The sequence below is a fragment of the Symphalangus syndactylus genome, chromosome 11 (assembly GCF_028878055.3).
Source record: "Symphalangus syndactylus isolate Jambi chromosome 11, NHGRI_mSymSyn1-v2.1_pri, whole genome shotgun sequence".
NCBI lineage: Eukaryota > Metazoa > Chordata > Mammalia > Primates > Hylobatidae > Symphalangus > Symphalangus syndactylus.
Window position 1 is genome coordinate 75,577,501 of NC_072433.2, and position 22,437 is coordinate 75,599,937.

Sequence of the window (22,437 nt, forward strand, 5' to 3'; positions counted from 1 at the left end):
ATAATCTGCCTCAAGTGAAGATTTTAGTGAGGACGAGAGCTGGAGTTTGAACCAGTTCTGTCTGAAACCTTCTGTTACTCTAACAGTTCTACAAGGCTAATATATCAAGTCTAGTTATTAATGCCTATTAATAAACTATTTCTGTTTCCTCACCATCTTCTTCTGCTAAAATACAGTTGCCTAACTGTAGAAATATAAACTAGTATCAGATAATAATGTTAAGGTATTAGTATTAGATAATTGTTAGGTATGATGATGTTATTGTTATATAGGAAAATATCCTTTTTTTTTTAGAGGTGCAAACTAAAGAAAGTACTAAGGGATAAAACTGTTATGTCTCTAATTTACTTCAAAAATGCTTCATCAAAAAACAAAACAAAAAATGGATGAAGCAAATATGGAAAATGTTAACAACTGTCAAATACAGGTGTTGAGTATATGAGTTTCCATTTAGACTACTTTTTTTCCTCCATAATTTTCAAAATTAAAACAAAAGAACTCCAGAAGGTATCCAAACAATAGCCACAATGACAACAGAAAAATGATGACGACTGGATGTAAAGAGGAGGAAAAAAACAGTGTATAAGGTAATATTAATGCAAGGTAATAATCCTTAACATTAACTAATAAAGATCACAAAAGTGTTAAATGATGGTCTGTAGTTTCAATTTTCTAACACATCTTTTAGCATTCCTATTAATGTCTGAAAAATACAGTGTCCTGGTTTTATCACTGAAAACCAAATACAGTAAACAACATTTAGTAAAGCAGTTTTGGTGATAAAAATCAGCCCTCAAATGCCCATACTTACAAAGGGATACTTTCTTTACCCAGTGGTGGGTTCATAATGTAGTCTTTGGTGATTGGTTTTACCCAGAGCAGAACCATAAATAAAGGTGCCAAGAAGTTGATATGAAGTAAAGTTCTGAAAGTATGTAAGAAATAAATACAAAAATTCAGAAACAGCATGTGCTAATAAATTACAGAAGCTGGGGTCTTACTAAAATGGAGGTAGGAACTTATTTGCAGTACTACTACTTACGATACTAGTGTCGCCATCATTTTATATTTATCATTATGATTTAACACTGATTTGAGCCTGTGAGAAATTACATCATTATCTTAATTTTTCAAATGAGAACATTTAGATACAGAAAAGTTAAATGACTTGCTCTTGGCAATAACAATTGAGGTAAATATAGGACTAAAATTCAGATTTGTTCACTTCTATTCTGGTATTCTTTAATAATCCTATACTTTATTCCTGATTTAATAAGGAGGTATTTAATGATTCTAACTTTATATAGTCAATGAATCTAATGGATTTTCAGACAGAAGAGTTGTCTGATACTTTCTAGTGCAACTGAAACAAAGTGTCTCCTCATTATCTACAAGTAAATGATAGTGATTAGCCAGGTCCATATTACTAGAAGGCGTATGGCAGATGGAACCTACTGCAACAACCTGCAACTGAGGAATCTTTTAATGAGTAATGATCATTTATAATTTTTAACTTCCATTGTTAACAATCATGATTCCACATTTTAATTTCTTTTTGAATGAGTACGAACACACTTGAAGTAATTTCCCTTTCATATATATATAAAATATATATATCACATATATGATATCATACCTATATATGATATATATGAGATATATATGATATGATATATTATATATGATATATATATGATATATATATATTTGATATATATGATATATATATCAAAAAAATTTGCATTACTCCTGACAAGGCAATATACCTAATACAGCAAAGGTTTCAGGTCTGTGCTATAACTTCATTGCTAATTGTCCAACTTTGTATCCTACAGAGACAGATGGCTGACAAAAATTTTTCTTATTTTAGAAAAAAGGCAAATTCTTCACACATTTTATTACCATAAACTGCTTTCATTATCAACCACACTTAAGAGCTAAACTGGAGGGTTCAAAATACACACAAACACCACATTTTAAAGTATCACTACACAGGCAGACAGTGATCTGTGTGAGTGAACAGGGCTGGGTCAGGAAGCCACAAACACCTGACAGGGAAAGGCAGAACTCCCGCTCTAACCTCTGATATAAAAACACGTCCTAGTGCCTAGCCATGGAGGTGAAGAAAATGCTGCTCTTTGTGCCAGTCATGTTACTCTCACAACAGAACTAGCTTGCCCACACCCTTGTATCAAGGCAGAGTGCTACAACACAATGAGGGGCTGCAATAAACTGAAAATAAAATAAAACCCCAAATCCCCCAAGGGAAAAAATCTTAAAATGAAGCCACATTTTACTAAAAAGGACACTAAAATGTGCACTCCACCCCTAACCACCACTAAATGCTTTAAATGTTTTTATAAAGTGATTCTTTCATCCCACAGCCTGGGTAAACCATCGGATGTGGGGAAGAAAGAAGCAGTATTAGGTATGCAGTGTTGCTAGGGAACACTCTAGTATCAAGGAGCAGCCCACAGCGGTTTCAGTAGCTTGTGAAGGGCTCCCCTCCACCCACCCTTTTCAGCTTATTTAAATCATAACACTGGGGTTAGTGGACTGAAGTGTGTGTGCAGAGAGGAGGGGGAGAACCAGGTTTTGTCTTAAAAGAAGCCATTAGGGAGACGGGTGGTGGGAGAAAGATGGGATGCAGCCAAAAGCACATTGAGTAAAAGGAGGAAAAAAAAAAAAAGAGGGATGAAGGAGTTTGCAGTGGGAGGTGATAGTAAGTAAATACACGTACAAAGCTTATGTAGAAAAATGGAAGTGAGGTAAAAAAAAAAAGACAGTCAAAATTAAATTAAAGGGAAATGACACAGGTAAAAGAGACAAGAATGTGAAAAGACTAAAGAATCACCATCATTAAAAATAGGTTTTAAAGAACAGAAATGTTAGGAAATAAGAACTTAACGGTTATAAATACACATATCAAAATGAAATATTCTCAAGTTAGGCTTCTACTGCAAAACAAAACGATGAGACAGGAACTTTGATCTGAATATGAGTTGAAGTAGATATAAGCCTATCTTTCTGCCAAGATGTCTACATCAACAAAAAAAAATCTGTGACAACCACGAAGAATATAGTAAATGGGCTTTGAACTACATATAAAGATGAAATATGACTTGTCCAAACTAACATATAATTTCAGAACTAAAATAGGATTTGGTAGTTAGAAGTAATGTACAACATATAACATTGTAGAGTATTAACAATCCCAAAATAATGTATTATTTTAATAAAAGTCTAATAAGCAGGTCAGTAACTTAAGGAAAACAAACATCTCTTACATACAACTTTAAGTTTTAAAATGTTTTTAAATAAAATTTTACATTAAAAAGCTAATTTAAATAGATTTACATAAAAATTTAAAACAATATTTTAAAGTAAAATGATCTTATTTTTTAAGGGAAATTTCTATGGATCCTCAGTTTAGTTGTAGAGATTGCAATATAAGCCCCTGAATTAGAAAGAACATAAATTTTGAGATTTTCATTTTAACAGATAAGACAAATTTAGTAATCAATGGTGTATCTTTTTAAATACAAGACTTAAAATTTAGAAGCAAATAAAAGAAACTTGCTTATAGTTGAAAGAGGAAGTAGTGTGACATCAAATGGTTATTAATTTTCAATACAATAATTTATGATTACATTACAATATACCTTCATTAAGATGGAAAACATATATTTATCTGCATGTGCTTATGTACATTTTCCGCTTACTGTGTAATTTTTTCTGTTGCCAAATTCAGGGCATCCAGATGCATTTGAGCCAGCCGTAATCCAGGAAATGTCAAAAAAGCCCCAATGAGTGAACAGAAAATAGCCAGGAAAAATTTGAAAGTAAGTTTTGAAACAGGACTCCTAAAAATAAAATTTTTAAAAAAGCTGATAAATTTTTATAATTAGCTTTTGAAGAATTTCTTTTCTTCTAATCAGTTATCTTACAAATAACAATAACAGTAAAACAAAGCAAATTTCTACAAAAAGATTGCTATTATTCAAGTACCTATAATGGATTCTGGTGAACTGTAAACTAAATGAGGCATCTCTTTAGTCACAGTCACAGCAACCTAACCTACACATTCAACAGGGAATTGACATATAACTTGGATATAAATTTAATCTCTTGAGGGAGAGGAATTTAAGAAATGCAATATTTACATAAGAATTCTATAAAAGATACTAATTTATATAGTCATAAAAATTATGAGTAAGGATGTTTCTAGAAGTGACAGTCCAACTTAAAACTCTTTACTAATTTAAAACAGCTATTTATAGTAAATACTGCTTTATTAAAAATAGAAAATGTTAAATTTAAATAATGCTTAATTTTTCAAAAACTTACTGAGATTCTAAACCTTGCTTTTCAAGAAACTGCATTGCACTGTCTGAAAAATTTGTAAACCCTGTAGGGAAAAAAAAAAAAAACAACAACAACAGATTACTCATATCACAGATGTGAAATACAGAATCTTTCTGTGGAAATAAAATGCTAGAAAACAGAGCATCTTAAATTTTAAAGTGACTAGCTTAGCTCTTTCATGTGTTAATTAGTATGCCATAATGCAATAAAATTTGGTTATTAGCAGGAACAGTCTTTGAAAATATCCCTTTGATATTTGTACATTCCATGAGTGTGCATAAAATTTGCATTAATTCTTCAACTATGTGAATAAACTTTAGCATTACAGAAACTTATTTAACTGTAAGGAAAAAAATGAGACAGTATTTTTGGAAAAAAACATTAATTAAAAACTTAGCTAAAACAAAAGCAAAAAATGAAGATCTTAATAATAAAGGTTAATTATTTTGAACATTACAGAGTATATGCTTTAAATTTAATTTTAAATATTTATCAGATATAAAACTTAAATACTGAAGTCAAAAATATTAACACTAGATAAAGAAAAATTGATTTTTAAAGTTGTATGAAACTATTACCTGTTTCAAGTCCAAATTCCAGATAATTTTCTGTTACAATCAACACTGCCATCGCTTTGACAAAGAAAAAAAATCCAAAGGTGACACAAACAGATCTTTCACCACCATCTTCTACTTTAAAATAGTGTGTAGTTAATGAAAACAGAACTTTGCTGCAGAAGGAAAAGTTCAGGAAAAACCACAATAACTTTATGGGAGCTATACACAATAATCTTTATAGGACTTGATTGCAATAAAATTTGACTACAACATTTATTTCTAAGTGGAGTTTATAACATTTTTAAATTAAGGAAAAGAGCACCCATATACTAAGTTGTAGCTAGGGAATGTATTTCTAGTTTATCTCACTCAAATTTTACTAGAAGGTTATTTCAAGATTTTTATGCAATCTGTTCTCAGTGACATGAAAAGCCAGGATAGAGGTTATTCTAGAGAACTGTCTTTATTAGGTATGTCTGTTAAACCAGTTTACATTTATAATTAAACACATAACACAGGAATCATCCATAATAATTCAACAAGTTAAAATTTGAGAATTTTACTAGTAGCTATTGTTGATTTGTGTTATGAAAACTATGTGTCTGGGATCACCACTTCACATTAGTAATAAGAAAAAATCTTCAGAGAAAACAAGTTCCAACTGAGTATTCAAAAACAGCCAAAGTTTCAACATGCTCACCTATTAAAATAGGCTGAAGAGATTATCTTATCTGAACCACCCCAACACACACAAATTGATTTAATCAAGGTTAAATCAGTGCATGGCCCAAAGCTAGAACTCAGATCTCCATTATACACCAAATTGTTCTCCTTGAAATCGCAAAACAAACTAAGGTGCTTGGCAAACAAACCTAGAAAAGCAACCTTTACATAAAGTTTATGTCAAGCATGGAAAATAACAGCTATCATTTAGTACTTGCCATGTGCCAGGCATTACCAATTAACTTTTAATTCTCACATTAACCACATTATTATTGCTACTTTACAGACATTTTAAAAAACTTAAACAAACAAACAAAAAACAACTGTGGGCCGGGCACAGTGGCTCATGCCTGTAATCCCAGCACTTTGGGAGGTCTAAGCGGGCGGATCACCTGAAGTCAGGAGTATGAGACCGGCCTGGCCGACACGGCGAAACCCCGTCTCTACTAAAAATATAAAAATTAGCTGGGCATGGGGGCAGGTGCCTGTAGTCCCAGCTACTAGGGAGGCTGAGGCAGGAGAATGGCGTGAACACGGGAGGCGGAGCTTGCAGTAAGCCAGAGCTTGCAGTGAGCCGAGATCGCGCCACTGCACTCCAGCCTAGGCGACAGAGTGAGACTCCGTCTCCAAAAAAAAATTAGCCGGGCATGGTGGCCCACGCCTGCAATCCCAGGTACTCGGGAGGCTGAGGCAGGAGAATCGCTTGAACCCGGGAGGCAGAGGTTGCAGTGAGCCGAGATAGCACTATTGCACTCCAGCCTGGGCAACAAGAGTGAAACTCCGTCTCAGAAAAACAAAAAACAAAAAACAAACAACAACAGCAACAAAAAACAACTGTGGCAGAGAGGTAAAAGTAAAAATATCAAAATCACAGCCAGATTAGAGAAAGTTGAGATTTAAAACTAGACAGTCTGGATCTAGAATCTGTGCACTTAACAATTGATTATATTGCCTCTAAAACACTGTACATAGCACCTAAGTCAATGTGGTACTTTTAGCAGTAACACATAAAATCTTTTCAAAACAGAACTGCCCTGACAGAAGAATTAAAACATTCTCATAATCAGAAGAATCCTTTCATATATATCTCATACACATAGTCTGAAGGTAATTTTATACAATATATTTAATAATTTTGTGCATGAAAAAAATTTTGACTGCATTTTAACTGCAATCTCTCACATGAGGCCCAGTGTAAAGTTTTCTACTTCTGGTGTCATGTCAGTACTGGAAAAGTTTCAGATTTTGGAGCATTTCGGATTTTGGATTGTAATGCTCAACCTGTATCAAACAATATAGGTCCATCCATCTCTTTTTTGGCATTATAAGGAAGAGCTTACATATTAGAAGAGGACAAAGAAAGATGAATATAGTCAAACTGCAAAACTACAACTGAACTGCTTTTAAGATACAGCTATGGTCTCTCACAGCCTAAATGCCTTAAACTCAGGTTTGAAAAACACTGCTTTATTTTTACTGAAAATGTTTACTAGAATCTGTGAGGAGACAATTTCCAACTTCTTTTCTTACACTGAAAAACAAAATCGTATCTTTGGCCAAAAGTGGTACCAAATCATCAGAATAAAATTTCCCAAAAATTACACCTACCACCACACTTTGTTATCCTAGAATAATGAAATTACAAAATATGTCAACACTAAAGGAAAACAAAATTACATGCAACCTGATCCAGACATGAAGCATGATCTTGCACTTATCACTAATACTTTACAGTCCCACACCACAAATGCCTAAAATGGTATAATCACTGCATCCTCACTTCATATTGCATACTGGATAAGTCTTAAAAACCTAATTATTTATTGAATTCCATATTAGAACACCATCTCCCAATAACCTATATGTAATACTATGATCTGGCCACACTCACATGTTCAAGCTTTCATTCAATAGTCCCCAAATCTCCACCTCAAGCAGATAGTGTACTTGCCGTCTCCTGAGTATCATCACTACACTGTCTTGGATCATAATCTATCATCTGAACTGCCCTCTTCCCTCCTCCTACCTAATCCAAGACTCAACAAAAGCTCCACATCTTTCACAATACTTAACATTACCTTCCCAGCTGAGGCCATTCTTTTCCTCTTTTGAAGTTATTGTATCACTTACTAATATAATTCACTTGCCATGTAATCATATACTATCTTAAACTATAGTGTGACAAAGTTGTAAAGAAAGCATTCTCTAGACCTAGAGTGTCTGGCTTAATCCTGGTTCTACTCTTACTAAACTATGTGATCTTCCACTTGAAAATTAATTTCTCTGTGTCTTAGTTTCTTTATTTGTAAAATGCCGCCAGTCCACAACCTCACAGGGCTATTTTGAAAATCAAAGATTAAGTCTTCCTAGTTCTCAGCAACAACTTAATGTTTTCTAGACAACTGAATTCAATATTTAACATGTAATACCAAAAATACGGGAATGTATACAAAAACATATGGATCAATACAATACAAACAGATGATACGATTCCTGATTGTGTTTAAATCTTTAAAATTCTATGATAATTTAATTTAAGAGGTACAAGATTAAGAAGTATACAGGCAGTGATGTGCTGTGCACTGACTTCTATGTAGGTGGCAACTAGACTCACAACTCTCCACTCTGATTGCCTTTCTATGCAGCCAGGCCACTCTGACTCCAGCAGACTAAGATTTTTGCCTCTGGAGAAACTGAACCTGAGGCACAGAAGAGTTTAGATTTAGTCAATTGCATCAAAAACAGGATGATTAGGTGAAAGTCCACACACTCAGAGGTAGTACTCACCTTGGAAACGTGTAGCAGGTTTGTACACTCCAGGCAGGAGATTAAGAGATTCTCCTCTAGAGAAACTAAAAGGCCTCAAGGAAAAGACCAATAAACAATGACACTACGGGCTACCTAAAATAAAGCTGGTTTTAGTATTACCAAGCTATTCTTTAGTGAAACTAACCAAGCCCTAATTACATACAGAGCTTCCAATCAGCTTTTAGAGGCCATCTCTTAAAAATGAAAGGAATCCTCAGACATTAAAAAAGGAATCAGAAAACATTTTCTATAAAAGACCAGATAGTAAATACTTCAGGCTTTGTGGTCCATATGCAGTCTCTGTAGCATATTCTTCTGCCTACTTTGTTCCCCTAATCCTTTAACAATGTTAAAAAGCCATCTTTAGCTCAAGAGCTGTAAAAAAACAGGCTGCAACCCAGACACTGCAAGCCATAGTTAGGCAACTATTATTAGATGTATCTAATACATCTAATAAGATGTATTAGAGCATCACATCTTATAAAAAAAAACGAGCTAAAATCGACAACAGAAAAAAAGTAACTTCAAGAAAAAAAGAGATGACAGACGCAGCAGAATGAAGTTTAGGTATATAACTATATATACAGAAACAGATACACACATATTTTTATTTAGAGATATTTATAAACATAGGATATGTATATTTCATAAAGCTAGACAAAGATGAATGCATCTTTGAAATAAGAGCAGGATGCTATGAAAAAGGAATGGTTAGACATCAATGAGAAACAGGACAGGAAAAATAAGAAAAAAAAAAAGTCAAAAGTTCCATCAAGCAGAACAAAAAGACAAAATGAAAAGTAAGGCCGGGCACGGTGGCTCACACCTGTAATCCCAGCACTTTGGGAGGCTGAGACGGGCAGATCACCCAAGGTCAGGAGTTCGAGACCAGCCTGGCCAACATGGCAAAATCCCATCTCTACCGAAAATACAAAAATTAGCTGGGCGTGGTGGCGGGTGCCTGTAATCCCAGCTAACTCGGGAGGCTGAGGAAGGAGAATTGCTTGAATCCAGGAGATGGAGGTTGCAGAGAGCCAAGATCGCACCACTGCATGCCAGCCTGGTAACAGAGCAAAACTCCATCCAAAAAAAAAAAAAAGTAAGACAAAAACTGATGAGAGGTTAATCCAGAACATACAATATCTGACTAACAAAAGTGAGACAGAGAAAGAAAATGGGATTGGAGGGACAGAGGGAAGAAATTCGCAAAGACATAATCAAAGAAATTTTCTAAACTTGATGTTTCCAAATTAGAGTGGCTACCAAAAGCCCACCACAAGGAAGTAAAAAAGATCCTCACGAGGTACATGAGCATGAACTTTCAGAAACAAGACAAATCAAGAGACAACTATAAAAGTTTCCTCAGAAGAAAAATAAAGCAAAACTAGGTATATGCAAAAGATTAAATATCACCATGATAAGTAATTCTTAATAGCAATTTTCAAGGTTGAGGACAATGGCGCAATGCCTTCAAAATTATGAAGAAAAATATGGATAACCTAGAATTCTATAACCAACCAAATGCCAACAGAATGAGTATAAAATTAAAACACTTTCAAAACTGCAAAGTCTAAAAATAGTTACCCACCCCACATTCATGCTTTAGCAGAAAGCGCCACCAAAACATTTCAACAAATCAAGCAAGAAAGACACTAAATTCCAATAGGAAAGAAAAGTCAAGGACAAGTAGGACAATTTCCTCAGGAGGAAGAATTTTAAATATTTTTACCTTCAAGCTGAAGATGAGCTTCCAAATGATGTACAGGTTCAAGTTTTAGGTCTAAAATGGCAAATTTCTCTCAGATTTAGAATAACAACTTAATTAAATCACATACACTTATAAAAGTACTATTATGGGCTGGGTCCAGTGGCTCACACCTGTAATCCTAGCACCTTGTGAGGTCGAGGTGAGCAAATTGCCTGAGCTCAGGAATTCATGACCAGCCTGGGCAACATGGTGAAACACCATCTCTACCAAAAATACAAAAAATTAGCCAGGCTTGGTGGCATGTGCCTATAGTCCCAGCTACTCAGGTGGCTGAGGCACAAGCATCACTTGAACCCAGGAGGCTGAGGCTGCAATGAGCCAAGATCGTGACTTCACTCCAGCCTGGGCAGTGGAGCGAGATTATCTCAAAAAAAAAAAAAAAAAAAAAGTACAAGTCCCACTATGTTTCAACTTAGTTTATAAGCTGCTTTAAAGACCCAATTCTCAAATAAGAAAACGCTGTCTATACGCTAACATCCTGAGATTATTCAAAGATATTTTATCAATGCTCTTTTGAGAAGAAAGAGACCATATTCCAAGAAGAAATATTTTGGTGCTAATACACAAGTATGATAAATAGTATCCTAAGGAATAAACACAGAGATTTCTCAAAAAACTTTCACAAATTTATGATTATCTCTTTAAAATAGAACACATTTCCACTCAACTAAGTGATTTTTATGTAAACTGAGTTTTTCTGTTCTGTGAAAAAAGATTCTATTGTTTCTCTGACCACTGCTACTAAATAAAATCCCTAATGTTTTTCTATTCAAATAATTAAATCTTCCACCTCTGTTTTTCCATAAGAAAAGGCAACTAAAATACTCAAAATACATTATACTTCACATTCTACATTGCAAAGAAACCTAGAAACTATACCAAGAACTTATTACAGATATACACTGAAAACTAAAAATAAGTACATTAATCCTAATGATCTATTAAGTAAAAGTCTTAAAAATAATCTGATCCTATCTTCCAATGTTAAAAAAAATTTTTTAACAAAAATAATTTTAAACTAAAATATTTTTCATACTTCTTAGATATGCAGGTTCCATTATTTTAATTATAGAGAAAAAGAACCTAAAATTCCCTTAGATATAAGCAAAAAACTATCGTGCATGTTTAAAACGCCATTCCACAAAAAAAGCTTACAGCCAGCCTCAACCTAACCAGACTGTGAATAGCCAAAAATTTCTGAAAGCATAATATACAACCTTTATTTAAAATACAAAAGATACTATCTTTTAGTTTCAGAAAAATTTTTATTTTCAGAACAAAATTTTAGTTTCAGAAAAAAAATTATCACTTTGCAGCTAAAAGAGCAAAGTCAGACTCAATTATAAATTAATAAACAGAAATAATGCCCTATTACCCCAAATCCCTATTTAACTCTAGGTTTTTGTCTTGAAATCTGAGTAATATGACAGCATTAATGTCACAGAAAAATCTCCATGTTCATACAACAAACAAGCGTTGACATAACATGCCATATACAAGTTTTCAAGATAAAACAAGTACTTTGGCTCAGATTCAATAACTCTTGAGTTTCATTCCTTTTCTCACTAGAACTGAAATCTTATGCAGTTTACCTCAGGGCTTAATGTTTTGTTTTTCCTTATTAATCTAAAGCAGAACATTTTTGTAAATAAAAGAATATAGTAAGTTAGAGCCTTTGAAGGAATTTAGAAATGGTGACTAAGTTGTACTAGTTTGTTGTAGTTGTCTATTTCCCACAGCAAATAAAAGCAACATCTGTAGACTTTTAATATACAAATCTACACATAGAACTGAATATTAAACCAGAAAACTTTAAAATTTATTTTAACTTAAACTAGTCACAGCTTTTAGCTTTGTATAAAATTTGTATGCCTGGCAACGAAAGAAAATTAAAATTTTAACATAGCCATGAAAACATACATAATAGGGTTTTGTACCTTAAACCTCCACATTGTAAAATACAAGCACTGTGGAAATGTGACTAATGATCCAGGCCTTTAACCAAATATAATAAGACTACTGGGAAGCTTTATCACTCTTTGTAGAATAGCTTTCTTCTCACTCAAATTCACATAATTGACTCAGTATTACTCTCTGTGCTACAGCTTATTTCTAAGAAAGGTTCTTGGGGACAAAAAAATCTATACATTGCAAAATATTTTCATTTTTTAAAGTTTTACTTCCACCGAAGGACCTCTGGCTTTGCAAGCAACATTTTTACCTTTTTACTTTTCATTTTCTCATAAGCGAAAAAGATACACTTCATATCCATAAAATCAGTACACATTCCTACAGCGACTCTAAGACTTCATGGGCCATCATACAGGAAAGACATTTACTAGAAATACTCCATCCTCATTGCAAGGGTTTCTTTACCTTTTTCCTTCCCCATAACATGTAACTTGGCATAAATGGAAGTGGAACACACAGACTTGGTCAGAGAAGATGGTTAGAATTACAAATGAGAAAGAAAGAAGAGTAGAGCTGAGAATTAGTTTGGGTTTACGAGTGAGATTGAAAGCAGCTGTGATGGCTGAGATGCGTGAACAACTCAGGTGAAGCAGAAAGAAGAGCTGATGACAAAAGAAGACTCAGTTCTAGGTTTCAAGGTTCAAGGTTTCAGTGTCACAAATTTTAAAAAGTCATTCCTGTGCTTTTAGAACTTTTAAGATTCTTAGAAAGCATAATTTGCTGTCTTATGTATGTCACATATAAGTGATGGGGGAAAGAAAACAAAATGACCATGGCAATTAAATACTTTGCTTCCTTTTAAGTGAACTGATTTTTAAAGTTTTATGTGTCTAATTTGGGGACCATTTTAACAAAGAACATTTCATCAGTAACAACGGCAGAGAATTTCTGAATTAACTGAGGTATGTATGACTATGGAATTAAGCAAAGCTATTGTCCTGTGTAATCAATGCAGACATGTGTTTGACTAGTAAGTAGGCACATACAATAAGAAAACAAAGAGAAGCCAGACAGGGGTTACTTCTGCTATATTCCAATCATAGGGTATGAAAAGAAAAACAGGTTATGTTATAACTAAAGATAAAAGATAGGATGTAAACTTATTTCTCTCTGGTGTTAAACTGGATATCTGGAATTTAATTCTGGTCTCCTATATGCCTTTAAAGGTGGTAGGTAACTATCACATGCTACAGGTTTGAATAAAAAAAAAAAATCACATACCCAAGCATACACACAATTTTACTGCCTTCTTCCCCACCCTCTTTGTGGAGAATCAAAGCTGGCAGAAAGTAGCTTGGCCTGTAAGCTCTTCAGCACTTTCTGTCCTCTCTGGGATAGGGAGACAGCCAGCCAGCTACAGGATTCCTGCAGAGATGTTACTGTTTGATGCCTTTCAGGAATGGATTACTTAAAACGAAGCAAAGTCAGTTCAGTGCTAAAGGCTGTGTGGGACCTTTGCTCCCACATTATTAGGCATTATAGAGTAAAATGAAAGATAAAATTTACTCACATAAACAATATGAATAGCTATTAAAAAGTATATTTTTCTAATTTCTCTGGTAGGTATGTATCAAGGGCTCAATCACATTAAAATAAAACTGCCTATCAAGTATATGCATTCCCACATATGTGTAAACCATGAAGAAAGTGAGGAAAAGAACATTCAATAATAAGCAATACTGGCAGGGCACAGAGACTCATGCCTATAATCCCACTGTTTTGGGAAGCCGAGACAGAAGGATGGCTTGAGGCCAGGAGTTTAAGACTAGCCTGGACAACATAGTGAGACCCCATCTCTATAAAAATTAAAAATTAGCTGGGTGAAACTGTAGTCCTAGCTGCTCTGGAGGCTGAGGCAGGAGAATCACCTGAGCCCAGAAGCTCAAGGATATGGTGATTTAGGACTGTGCAACTGCACCACAGCTTGGGCGACAGAGACCTTGCCTCTGGGGAAAAAAAAGAAAAGGCAATAATATTTTGGAGAACATGAGAACTCACTGAAATATAAAAAAAGTAACATGACATATAATCAGCTCATGTTAATTATCACAGGAAAATATTCTTGATGTGTTTTATATGACTTGATATCTAGGGATAGGTCTTTATTCTGATTGAATGGTATTTTCACATATTTAATACTACAGAATTAAACAGGAATATTTTATGTGCTTGAATTTAAAATCTGCTCTTGGAGTTAGTGCAACACTGGATATTTAAGGATGTTTCTAAGCTGACACACGTGATTAGTATTTCTACCCAGTACACTATATACTTTGTGAGGATATTGACTCTTAAGACTTTCTTCTGGCTCTTCTAGTCTAAATTATACCTAAATCAATCCAAAAGAGGCAACAGAAAGGTAGTACACTGGTGATAAACTGTCAAATTATATCATATATTTTAAATGGTATCCACTTAACAGGTTTAAAAGATGGTGCTACAATCTCCGGTTAAATATTAAGATGTAAGACATGTATTTCCGCTGCTCATTCTCACAATCTGACTAAGGCATATAAAAAAGTCAAAAACCTCAAGAACAGATAATAGAAAAAGAGACAACAATTAGTAAGTAAGTAAATAAATAAGAAATCAACAAAATTTTGGAAGATGTTAAGTGGATAGAAAAGCAATTAGGTTTCAGCTTTTTCTGCTATACTTGATCTGCAAGGGGAGGAACTCAGTAAGAAGAAAGCCAATTCATTCATCAGAAACCTGGGAAAAGTACTGGAGACACGAGGTACCTTCAAACACAGGGTTGATGAATGGATAAAATAAGATTAAAAGTCTGGACTGCAGTTATTAAGACTTCCCAGATCTAGCCAGTTGTGGTGGCTTGTGCCTGTACTCTCAGCTACTCGGAGGGATGGGGTGGGAGAAACATTTCAGCTCAGGAGTTAGAGGCTGCAGTGAACTATGATCACACCACTGCACTACAGCCTGGGCAACAGAGCAAGACCCTGTCTCTAAAAAAAATTTTTTTAAAGACAGATTAAGCAAATCAGTTACTTTTTATCTCTTCCTAAATCCCACCAAAATGATGGTAAAGGAATCTGGTTTTAAGGAACATAAATGAAGTAAGAGAAAAAGCAATAAAATTGTGGAAGCTAGAAAGCAGACTCAACAGAATGAGGAAGCTCAATCGGACAGCTGAGAAGAAATTTGACTTTTTACTGCAAAACTCCCCAAAAGGATAAGGAATTGGTTAGATGACAAATAATTCTCTACACTAGGGTGAAAGTGCTGGTTACTGAATGTGTGTGTGGTGGTGGCGGCAGCGGTGGGCGAGGGGGTGGTGGGGGGTAATAACAGGAGGTATTAAAAATAAGTACCAATGAAATTAGTACTTTTTAAAAGTAACCAGTTCAATCCGCCCACATGTGAAGCAAGTATGGAGATTTATGCTTTGGAGAGGGTAAAAAGATAATCTCTGGCCTACCCATATGATTCAGGAACTTACCTCACCATGTGCTCAGAGCTTCCATTCAGCTTTTTAATGTCTCACACTTAATTATGGACAGGCAAACACCAATCACTAGAGCTCTCCAAGAAGAGCCTTTAATGTGAAAAACAGCAACCAAACAAAAGCAACTCAGGAGTAAAAAGATACTAGGCAGAAAAAAAAAACCTTAACAAAATCTATCATTAATATCTTAGACACGGGAAGATAATGTAATCATAAAACGAGCAGAATTCCATCAAAGGGGCAGGTGAACAGAAGAAAAAGAGGTTGTGAAAATTAAAAATTATATCAGAAATTCAAAATAATAAACTCAATAAAAGGTTATGAAACTTAAGAAAATTTCCCAGAAAACCAAATAATATAAAAATATAAACATAAACATATGCATGCAAGAAAGAGGATGACATTCTTGGGAAACCAGTCTAGGAGATCAAATATCTGAATAATAAACATTCCAGAAAGAGAGAAAATAGAGAAGAGAAAAATCACCAATAAAATAATTCAGATGAGACTGGGTGTGTCCAGAGTGGTATGGCTGTAGACACGAATAAAATAATTCAAAACAATTTTCTAGAACTCAAGAACATGAGTTCACAGACTGGTAAAGTCCCAACACACGGGATGAAAACAGACTCTAAATAAGGCACATCATCATAAAATTTCAACACACTAGGTGACTAGCTAAAAAAAGATGGTAATGATAACGCAGAGAAAAAAACAGAACTTTAAAAAAATTCAGATGGCTGGGCGTGATGGCTCACACCTGTAATCTCAGCACTCCAGAAGGCCAAGGCAGGAGGAACCTTGAGGCCAGGAGTTGACACCAGCCTGGGCAAGCTGGGGAGATCCTGTCTCTACAAAAAATAAAGAGAGATGTGATTGCACCACTGCACTCCAGCCTAGGCAACAGAGTGAGACCTTGTCTCAAAAGAAAAAGAAAATAAATCAGAAATTGGATTGGCAGCTGCAGTTCTTAAGAATGGAACTTCAAAGACAAAAACATAATTTTCGGCCTGGAATTCTATTCTTAGCCAAAGGAAAAATTAATTTTTAGGGTAAATTTAAAATATTTTCAAAAGCGCAAGGTCACAAAAAATGTAGTTCCCATGCAATCTTTTTGAAGATGATACTGAATATGCTCCACCAAAATCAGAAAGTAAACCAAGTAGGAGGCAGATATAGAATATCTTTAAAAAGAGCTCCAATTTGAGGGAGATGCAAAGAGAATCTCTAAGAAGATGATAATGAGTGATACCAGGGGCATAGGTGCACATCAGGTGCACATCAGGGGCATAGGTGCACCAATCTAGACTGGGGCTTATCTGAGGGTTCCAGGAGGAGAACTCTACTCAAGATGAAATTGACATATTACTTGATACTTCTGAATATATTAAGGCAAGTATTCATTTGTGAATGGTGTTTACATCATCATAACATAAACACTGAATACTGTTCTAAAAACATGACATCACTATATGTGGAAGATGAAATGAATAGAAAATGATCAGTGGTTAACTGGCAGCCCAAAGATATGTGCTTAATCCTTATTTCCAAAGTGAAATGGCAATAGTTAAAGCTTAAAACTAAAATCAAGGAATGGCCTTGAAAGTACATGGAAATATAAAAGCAAGCATCAAACAGAGAAGAGCTAGAAGAAGTTGCCTCTGGAGAGATGGAAATAGAGAAAAGAGTAGGGAACATATATAATTTTAATAAAAATAAGAAAACAAAAATATCTCCCAGTAGTAAAAGCCATGAGTTTTCAGATTTAAAGGGTAAATCTAGAACTTAGCACAATGATAAAACGTCAGACACCAGAAGAATAAAAAGAAAAAAGCTTCCAGAGGGTGTATGTACAAGGCAAAGGATAGGTATACATGAAAAGCAAAAGGATATCCAATTTCTCAAGAGACTTCAAAATTCTGAGGAAAACCTATTTCTTTCTTAGAATTTTCTACTGAGCCAACCTATCTATCATGTATGAGGGAAAAAAATAAAGATAATTCCAGGCAAGCAAGATTTCAAAAAACAATTTAGCACCCTTTCTAAGGAAACCATAGGAGAATGTACTCTGAAAAAAAAAAAAAAAAAAAAAAAAAAAAGAATAAACCAAGGAAGAGGAAATCATGAGATCCAGACAGGGGTAGAGGGAATTCTTGGAAGACAGTGAAGAAAGTCACAGGATATTAGCTATGCTGGAAGTTTAGAAAACTAAGGGCGCCAGGAGGATACTTCCATGGGAAAAAAAACCAGAAATGAAGTATCTGAACTATTGAGGTTCTACCAATTCTGTGGAAGTTTATAGTTTCCACAATTACAAAAATAAAAAATTATTTAAGGAAGGTAATAATACACTATAATGCCTGGCTGTAAATAATATTTTCATAGGTACAACATGGTAAAAGTGACTATAAATTTAATAAAATGTTATCTCTAACAATTTTGGGAGAATGAAAGAAGGGAAGAAAAGGGAAGAGGGAGAAAGGTGCAATAATATATAAATAGTACCATTATCACAAAATATTTAAACACAAGGAAGGAATTCCCAAAAGAAATACCTAAAAGAGGTGAATGTGGCTGTCTCTGTGACATTAGACTTGGATAAGAAAGAAAAAGTAGGGCACTGGCATTTTTCTTATATTTAGCTTTTTAAATTATTTACCTCTATTACTTTCAAAATATTTCCAATCACATAAAAAAGATTTCAATAAAGAAAAGTTATCTAATGACATAAAATCTTTCTCAAATCAGAGATGAGATCTAATGGTGTTATCTGCAAAATAAATTAATATTAATGATGTTTTGAAGGATACATTGCAAAAGACAAAACAAGCAGGCACCAGACTAAGCTGATATTCATTTCCTGTGTAGGCTTCATAAAATTGTAGTAGACTTCAGTTACTAGATACACAACTGTAGCAGCCACTGTGAAATCCACCAGCCACTGGTATTCTGGAAAGTAATGCAATGCTGCAAAAAAAAAAAAAAAAAAAAAGGTCAAAAAAAAAAGTTTCACTTAAATTTTCATAAATAACTTATGAGGATTTATTTATAATTAAAATATGCTAGACTTTATTCATTTGCAATGTAAGATTTACAAATATATGAATCTAAAAATGCAGGAAATAGACTGAGGATGTTAGCATCCCAAACTAAATTTTAATACATCACAAATTAAAATAAACGTTAAAAGATTACCAAAAGTTATTTAAGTTGTTGGTAAAGTATGATTGCAAATTTACTGGTACTGTCTTAACTGATTAGCTACTTTTTACAGAAATTATTAGTGTTTTCTTTTAAATATTTAGCTATGATACCTTAACTTTAGAAAACAACTTAGTATGGAACACAACGATTTAGTTATACTGTTCACTTTTGTGAAGTAAGAGTTAAACTTTATGTTACAATTATTGGCTGTACTAATTGTAAACTAGTAATTCTGTGAGATAGTACAGATTAAAATAATAAGGCCGGACGCGGTGGCTCACGCCTGTAATCCCAGCACTTTGGGAGGCCAAGGCGGGCAGATCACCTGAGGTCAGGAGTTCGAGACTAGCCTGGCCAACATGGCAAAACCCCACTTCTACTAAAAATACAAAAATTAGCCGGGCATTGTGGCAGGTGCCTGTAGTCCCAGCTACTTGGGAGGCCGAGGCAGGAGAATAGCTTGAACCTGGGAGGTGGAGGTTGCAGTGAGCTGAGTTCACACCATGGCACACCAATCTGAGTGACAGAGCGAGACTCCATCTCAAGAAAAATAAAATAATAAACTAAATATACCTCTTATACCCTATTTTGTTCTGCAAAAAAGTTTATAAAATGTCTGTTGATTTTCCATAAAACCATACCCCTTCAACAAACTATTCCATTCTTAAGTTTACATTGAAATTAACATTCTTTGAAAGTAAATATAATTCCATCACCCTTTGCATCTCAGTTGGCATAGGTATTCTGGTTTACTTCTACCAGAGTGTAGTCCAAAACATCAACATCATTTTTTAGAAGGCCTCCTAAAAATGTAGAAGTAAATCATGTACATAACCATCAATTCAGATGTTCTTATGGCACATAATAAAATGATCTGCATTGCTTTGGACAATTTTTAGTCATAAAATATAATACAATTACACTTGATACGATATCCTTATAGAAAAAGTATTTTGAAAATATCACATACAGTAAGACCTATTAAAAGCAGTATCAAAACAAACTAACCAAATTTTATACCATTTCTATAAGATGATCATAACATTTTAATAATCCAAAATCCTTTTATAATTAATTTTTAAATTTGCATCAAGTTATTTTGATACTCAATCTGCTTCAACGTACTTTAACTTTTAGGTTAACTGCTTTAGGTTTTCTGAGAATGCAGTGGTGTGATCATAGCTAACTGCAGCCTCAGCTTCTCGGGCTCAAACAATCTTCCCACCTCAGCTTTCCTAGTAGCTGGGACTACAGATGCACACCACCACACTCGGGTAATTTTTTTATTTTTTGTATAGACATGGTTTCACTATATTGCCCAGGCTGGTCTCAAACTCCTGGGCTCAAGCCATCCTCCTGACTCGGCCTCCAAAAGAGGTGGGATTACAGACATGAGCCACTGCCCCCAGCCCTGCTTTAGGTTTTCTATTGTGATTGACCTACAGCTTCTGAAAATAAGCCTGAAAGATCCTGATGTGGTTACAGGATGCTTACCCTCAATCCCTTCCCCCTAAGAAAAAAAAAAAAAATCACCCATACCGAGCTTTCTATCGGAAAGGAGGTCAGGGAAGTGGATGGAAAGGATAGACCAAAATCCATTTAAGGTTTTCAATTTTATTATCAATAATTGAAATAAACATTCTAATTCTCCAAACCTACCCATACTCATAGGGACTTCCTCCACGGAACTCACTCATAGCAAACAGTGAAGTGACATTCAAAAGTTCTAATGTTCTTTAAGAGGTTCTTATAACAGATAATACAAATTAAGATAGACTTTCATGATAATTATTGGGACATCAATAACATACATTCCATGAAAGTACAAATTATATATATTCTTGGCTATTTAACTCAAGTGTTATATTCTTTGTGTAATCAATAATACAATTATATATATGCCTTTTAATAAAATATTGAAGTCAAAAGAAGTTAAGACAGAAAACCCTGTACTTTCACCTAATCACATATATACAACATGCATTCACAAATGACTACAAAAACTTACAAACATATATGAACATCTCCCTGCTATGCTATTCTGGTTAGCTGGAAATGCTCTTGATATTACATGACCAATTGATAAACGAGTATCATTTGCAACTAGTTCTCAAAATCCTAAAAGTGAAACCAAATACTCCATAAACTACATGCTAAAGCTACAATACCCTAAATTCATTTTTTTTTTTTTTTTTTTAGTTCATTGAAATAGCCTAGTTCTCACTGAGTGGCTGTACCACATTCAGTGTGTAACCCTGTCCATGTTATTCAACTCTTCTTTCTAATGAGTTAAAAAAAAAAAAACTGGTAACAGTTACCCACTTCAGAATTGTGCGGATGGGGTAATACAAGTAAAATATTATAATAATGTCTGATACTCAATAATTTTAAGATCTTATTAAAGTTAATTAGCTGACAAATTATTCAATCAACATTATTAGTAAAAATGTCAAAACTACTAAAAATCAGGAAGAATGTTTATATATTCTTGTATTTATACACGTCTGTGAACATTTTATACAAGTAAGCACATATAGGAGTAGTGAAACAAACGTGACAACTACTAATCTACAAGTACGCACATATAGGAGTAGTGAAACAAATGTGACAACTACTAATCAAAAAGTCAAAGTGCCTTTAAATGTTTTAAATGTTGAATGTGAAATAGTTAAAAAGAAAATAGAGGAAGACATAACCAGTCTTAAAAGTCTAAATGGGCCAGGTGCAGTGGCTCACGCCTGTAATCCCAGCACTTTCAGAGGCCGAGGCGGGCAGATCACGAGGTCAGGAGATCGAGATCATCCTGGCTAACACGGTGAAACCCCGTCTCCACTAAAAAATACAAAAATTTAGCCAGGCATGGTGGTGGGCGCCTGTAGTCCCAGCTACTCGGCCTGTAGTCCCAGCTACTCGGGAGGCTGAGGCAGGAGAATGGCGTGAACCTAGGAGGTGGAGCTTGCAGTGAGCCAAGATAGCGCCACTGCACTCCAGCCTGGGTGACAGAGCGAGACTCCGTCTCAAAAAAAAAAAAAAAAAAGTCTAAATGATATTAGACAAGTGATTTATATTGTTCTTCACTGATATTTTTTAGTTCTAGGACATATGTTTACATATACATACAACCTTTACAGATGTAATAATAAACTTTCACATATTTTGAAGCCACCTTGTATCACAAAATAATCCTATTTGAGATGCTAGACCTCTTAAGATTTTTTGATGGTGGTATGATTTAACCCAAGAAGGGTCAAATTACATAATGACACCTTATATGACATTATCAAAATTATTTTTTAAAAACACGCATCATTTCATTTATCACATAAACCAGTGGTTCTCAAACCTAGTCAAAAATCAAAATCACTTGGAGCACTTTTAAAAATACAAATTCCCAAAACCTACTCTAGATTTACTGAATCTTCAAGGATGGGAGTAGGGAATCATTTCAAAGAACTCATCAAGTGGTTTTGATATATCTCCAAGTTTAAAAACCAGTGTTTTAAATTATATCAACTTAGATGCCTTTCCCTTCTAGGATTCAAATAATTTCATATTAATATTATTTTAAACTAGAATCA

The 22,437-nt window shown here is 34.3% G+C and overlaps 1 protein-coding gene across 11 annotated transcripts in view; it reads right to left on the bottom strand.

Annotated features, from left to right (window-relative positions):
- The window catches only part of TMEM161B (transmembrane protein 161B), an 84,726-nt gene that overhangs the window by 18,042 nt on the left and 44,247 nt on the right, over window positions 1-22,437 (bottom strand). For 10 of the 11 annotated variants that reach the window (XM_063612222.1, XM_063612220.1, XM_063612217.1 and 7 more), the window contains 5 exons: window positions 18,466-18,622; window positions 4,944-5,095; window positions 4,348-4,408; window positions 3,723-3,863; window positions 812-925 (listed from right to left, as the gene is read on the bottom strand). In XM_063612222.1, the coding sequence (XP_063468292.1) occupies window positions 812-925; window positions 3,723-3,863; window positions 4,348-4,408; window positions 4,944-5,095; window positions 18,466-18,622 (625 nt within the window). The remainder of the gene's footprint in view (window positions 1-811; window positions 926-3,722; window positions 3,864-4,347; window positions 4,409-4,943; window positions 5,096-18,465; window positions 18,623-22,437) is intronic. The other variant, XM_055232946.2, reaches the window with a different exon arrangement.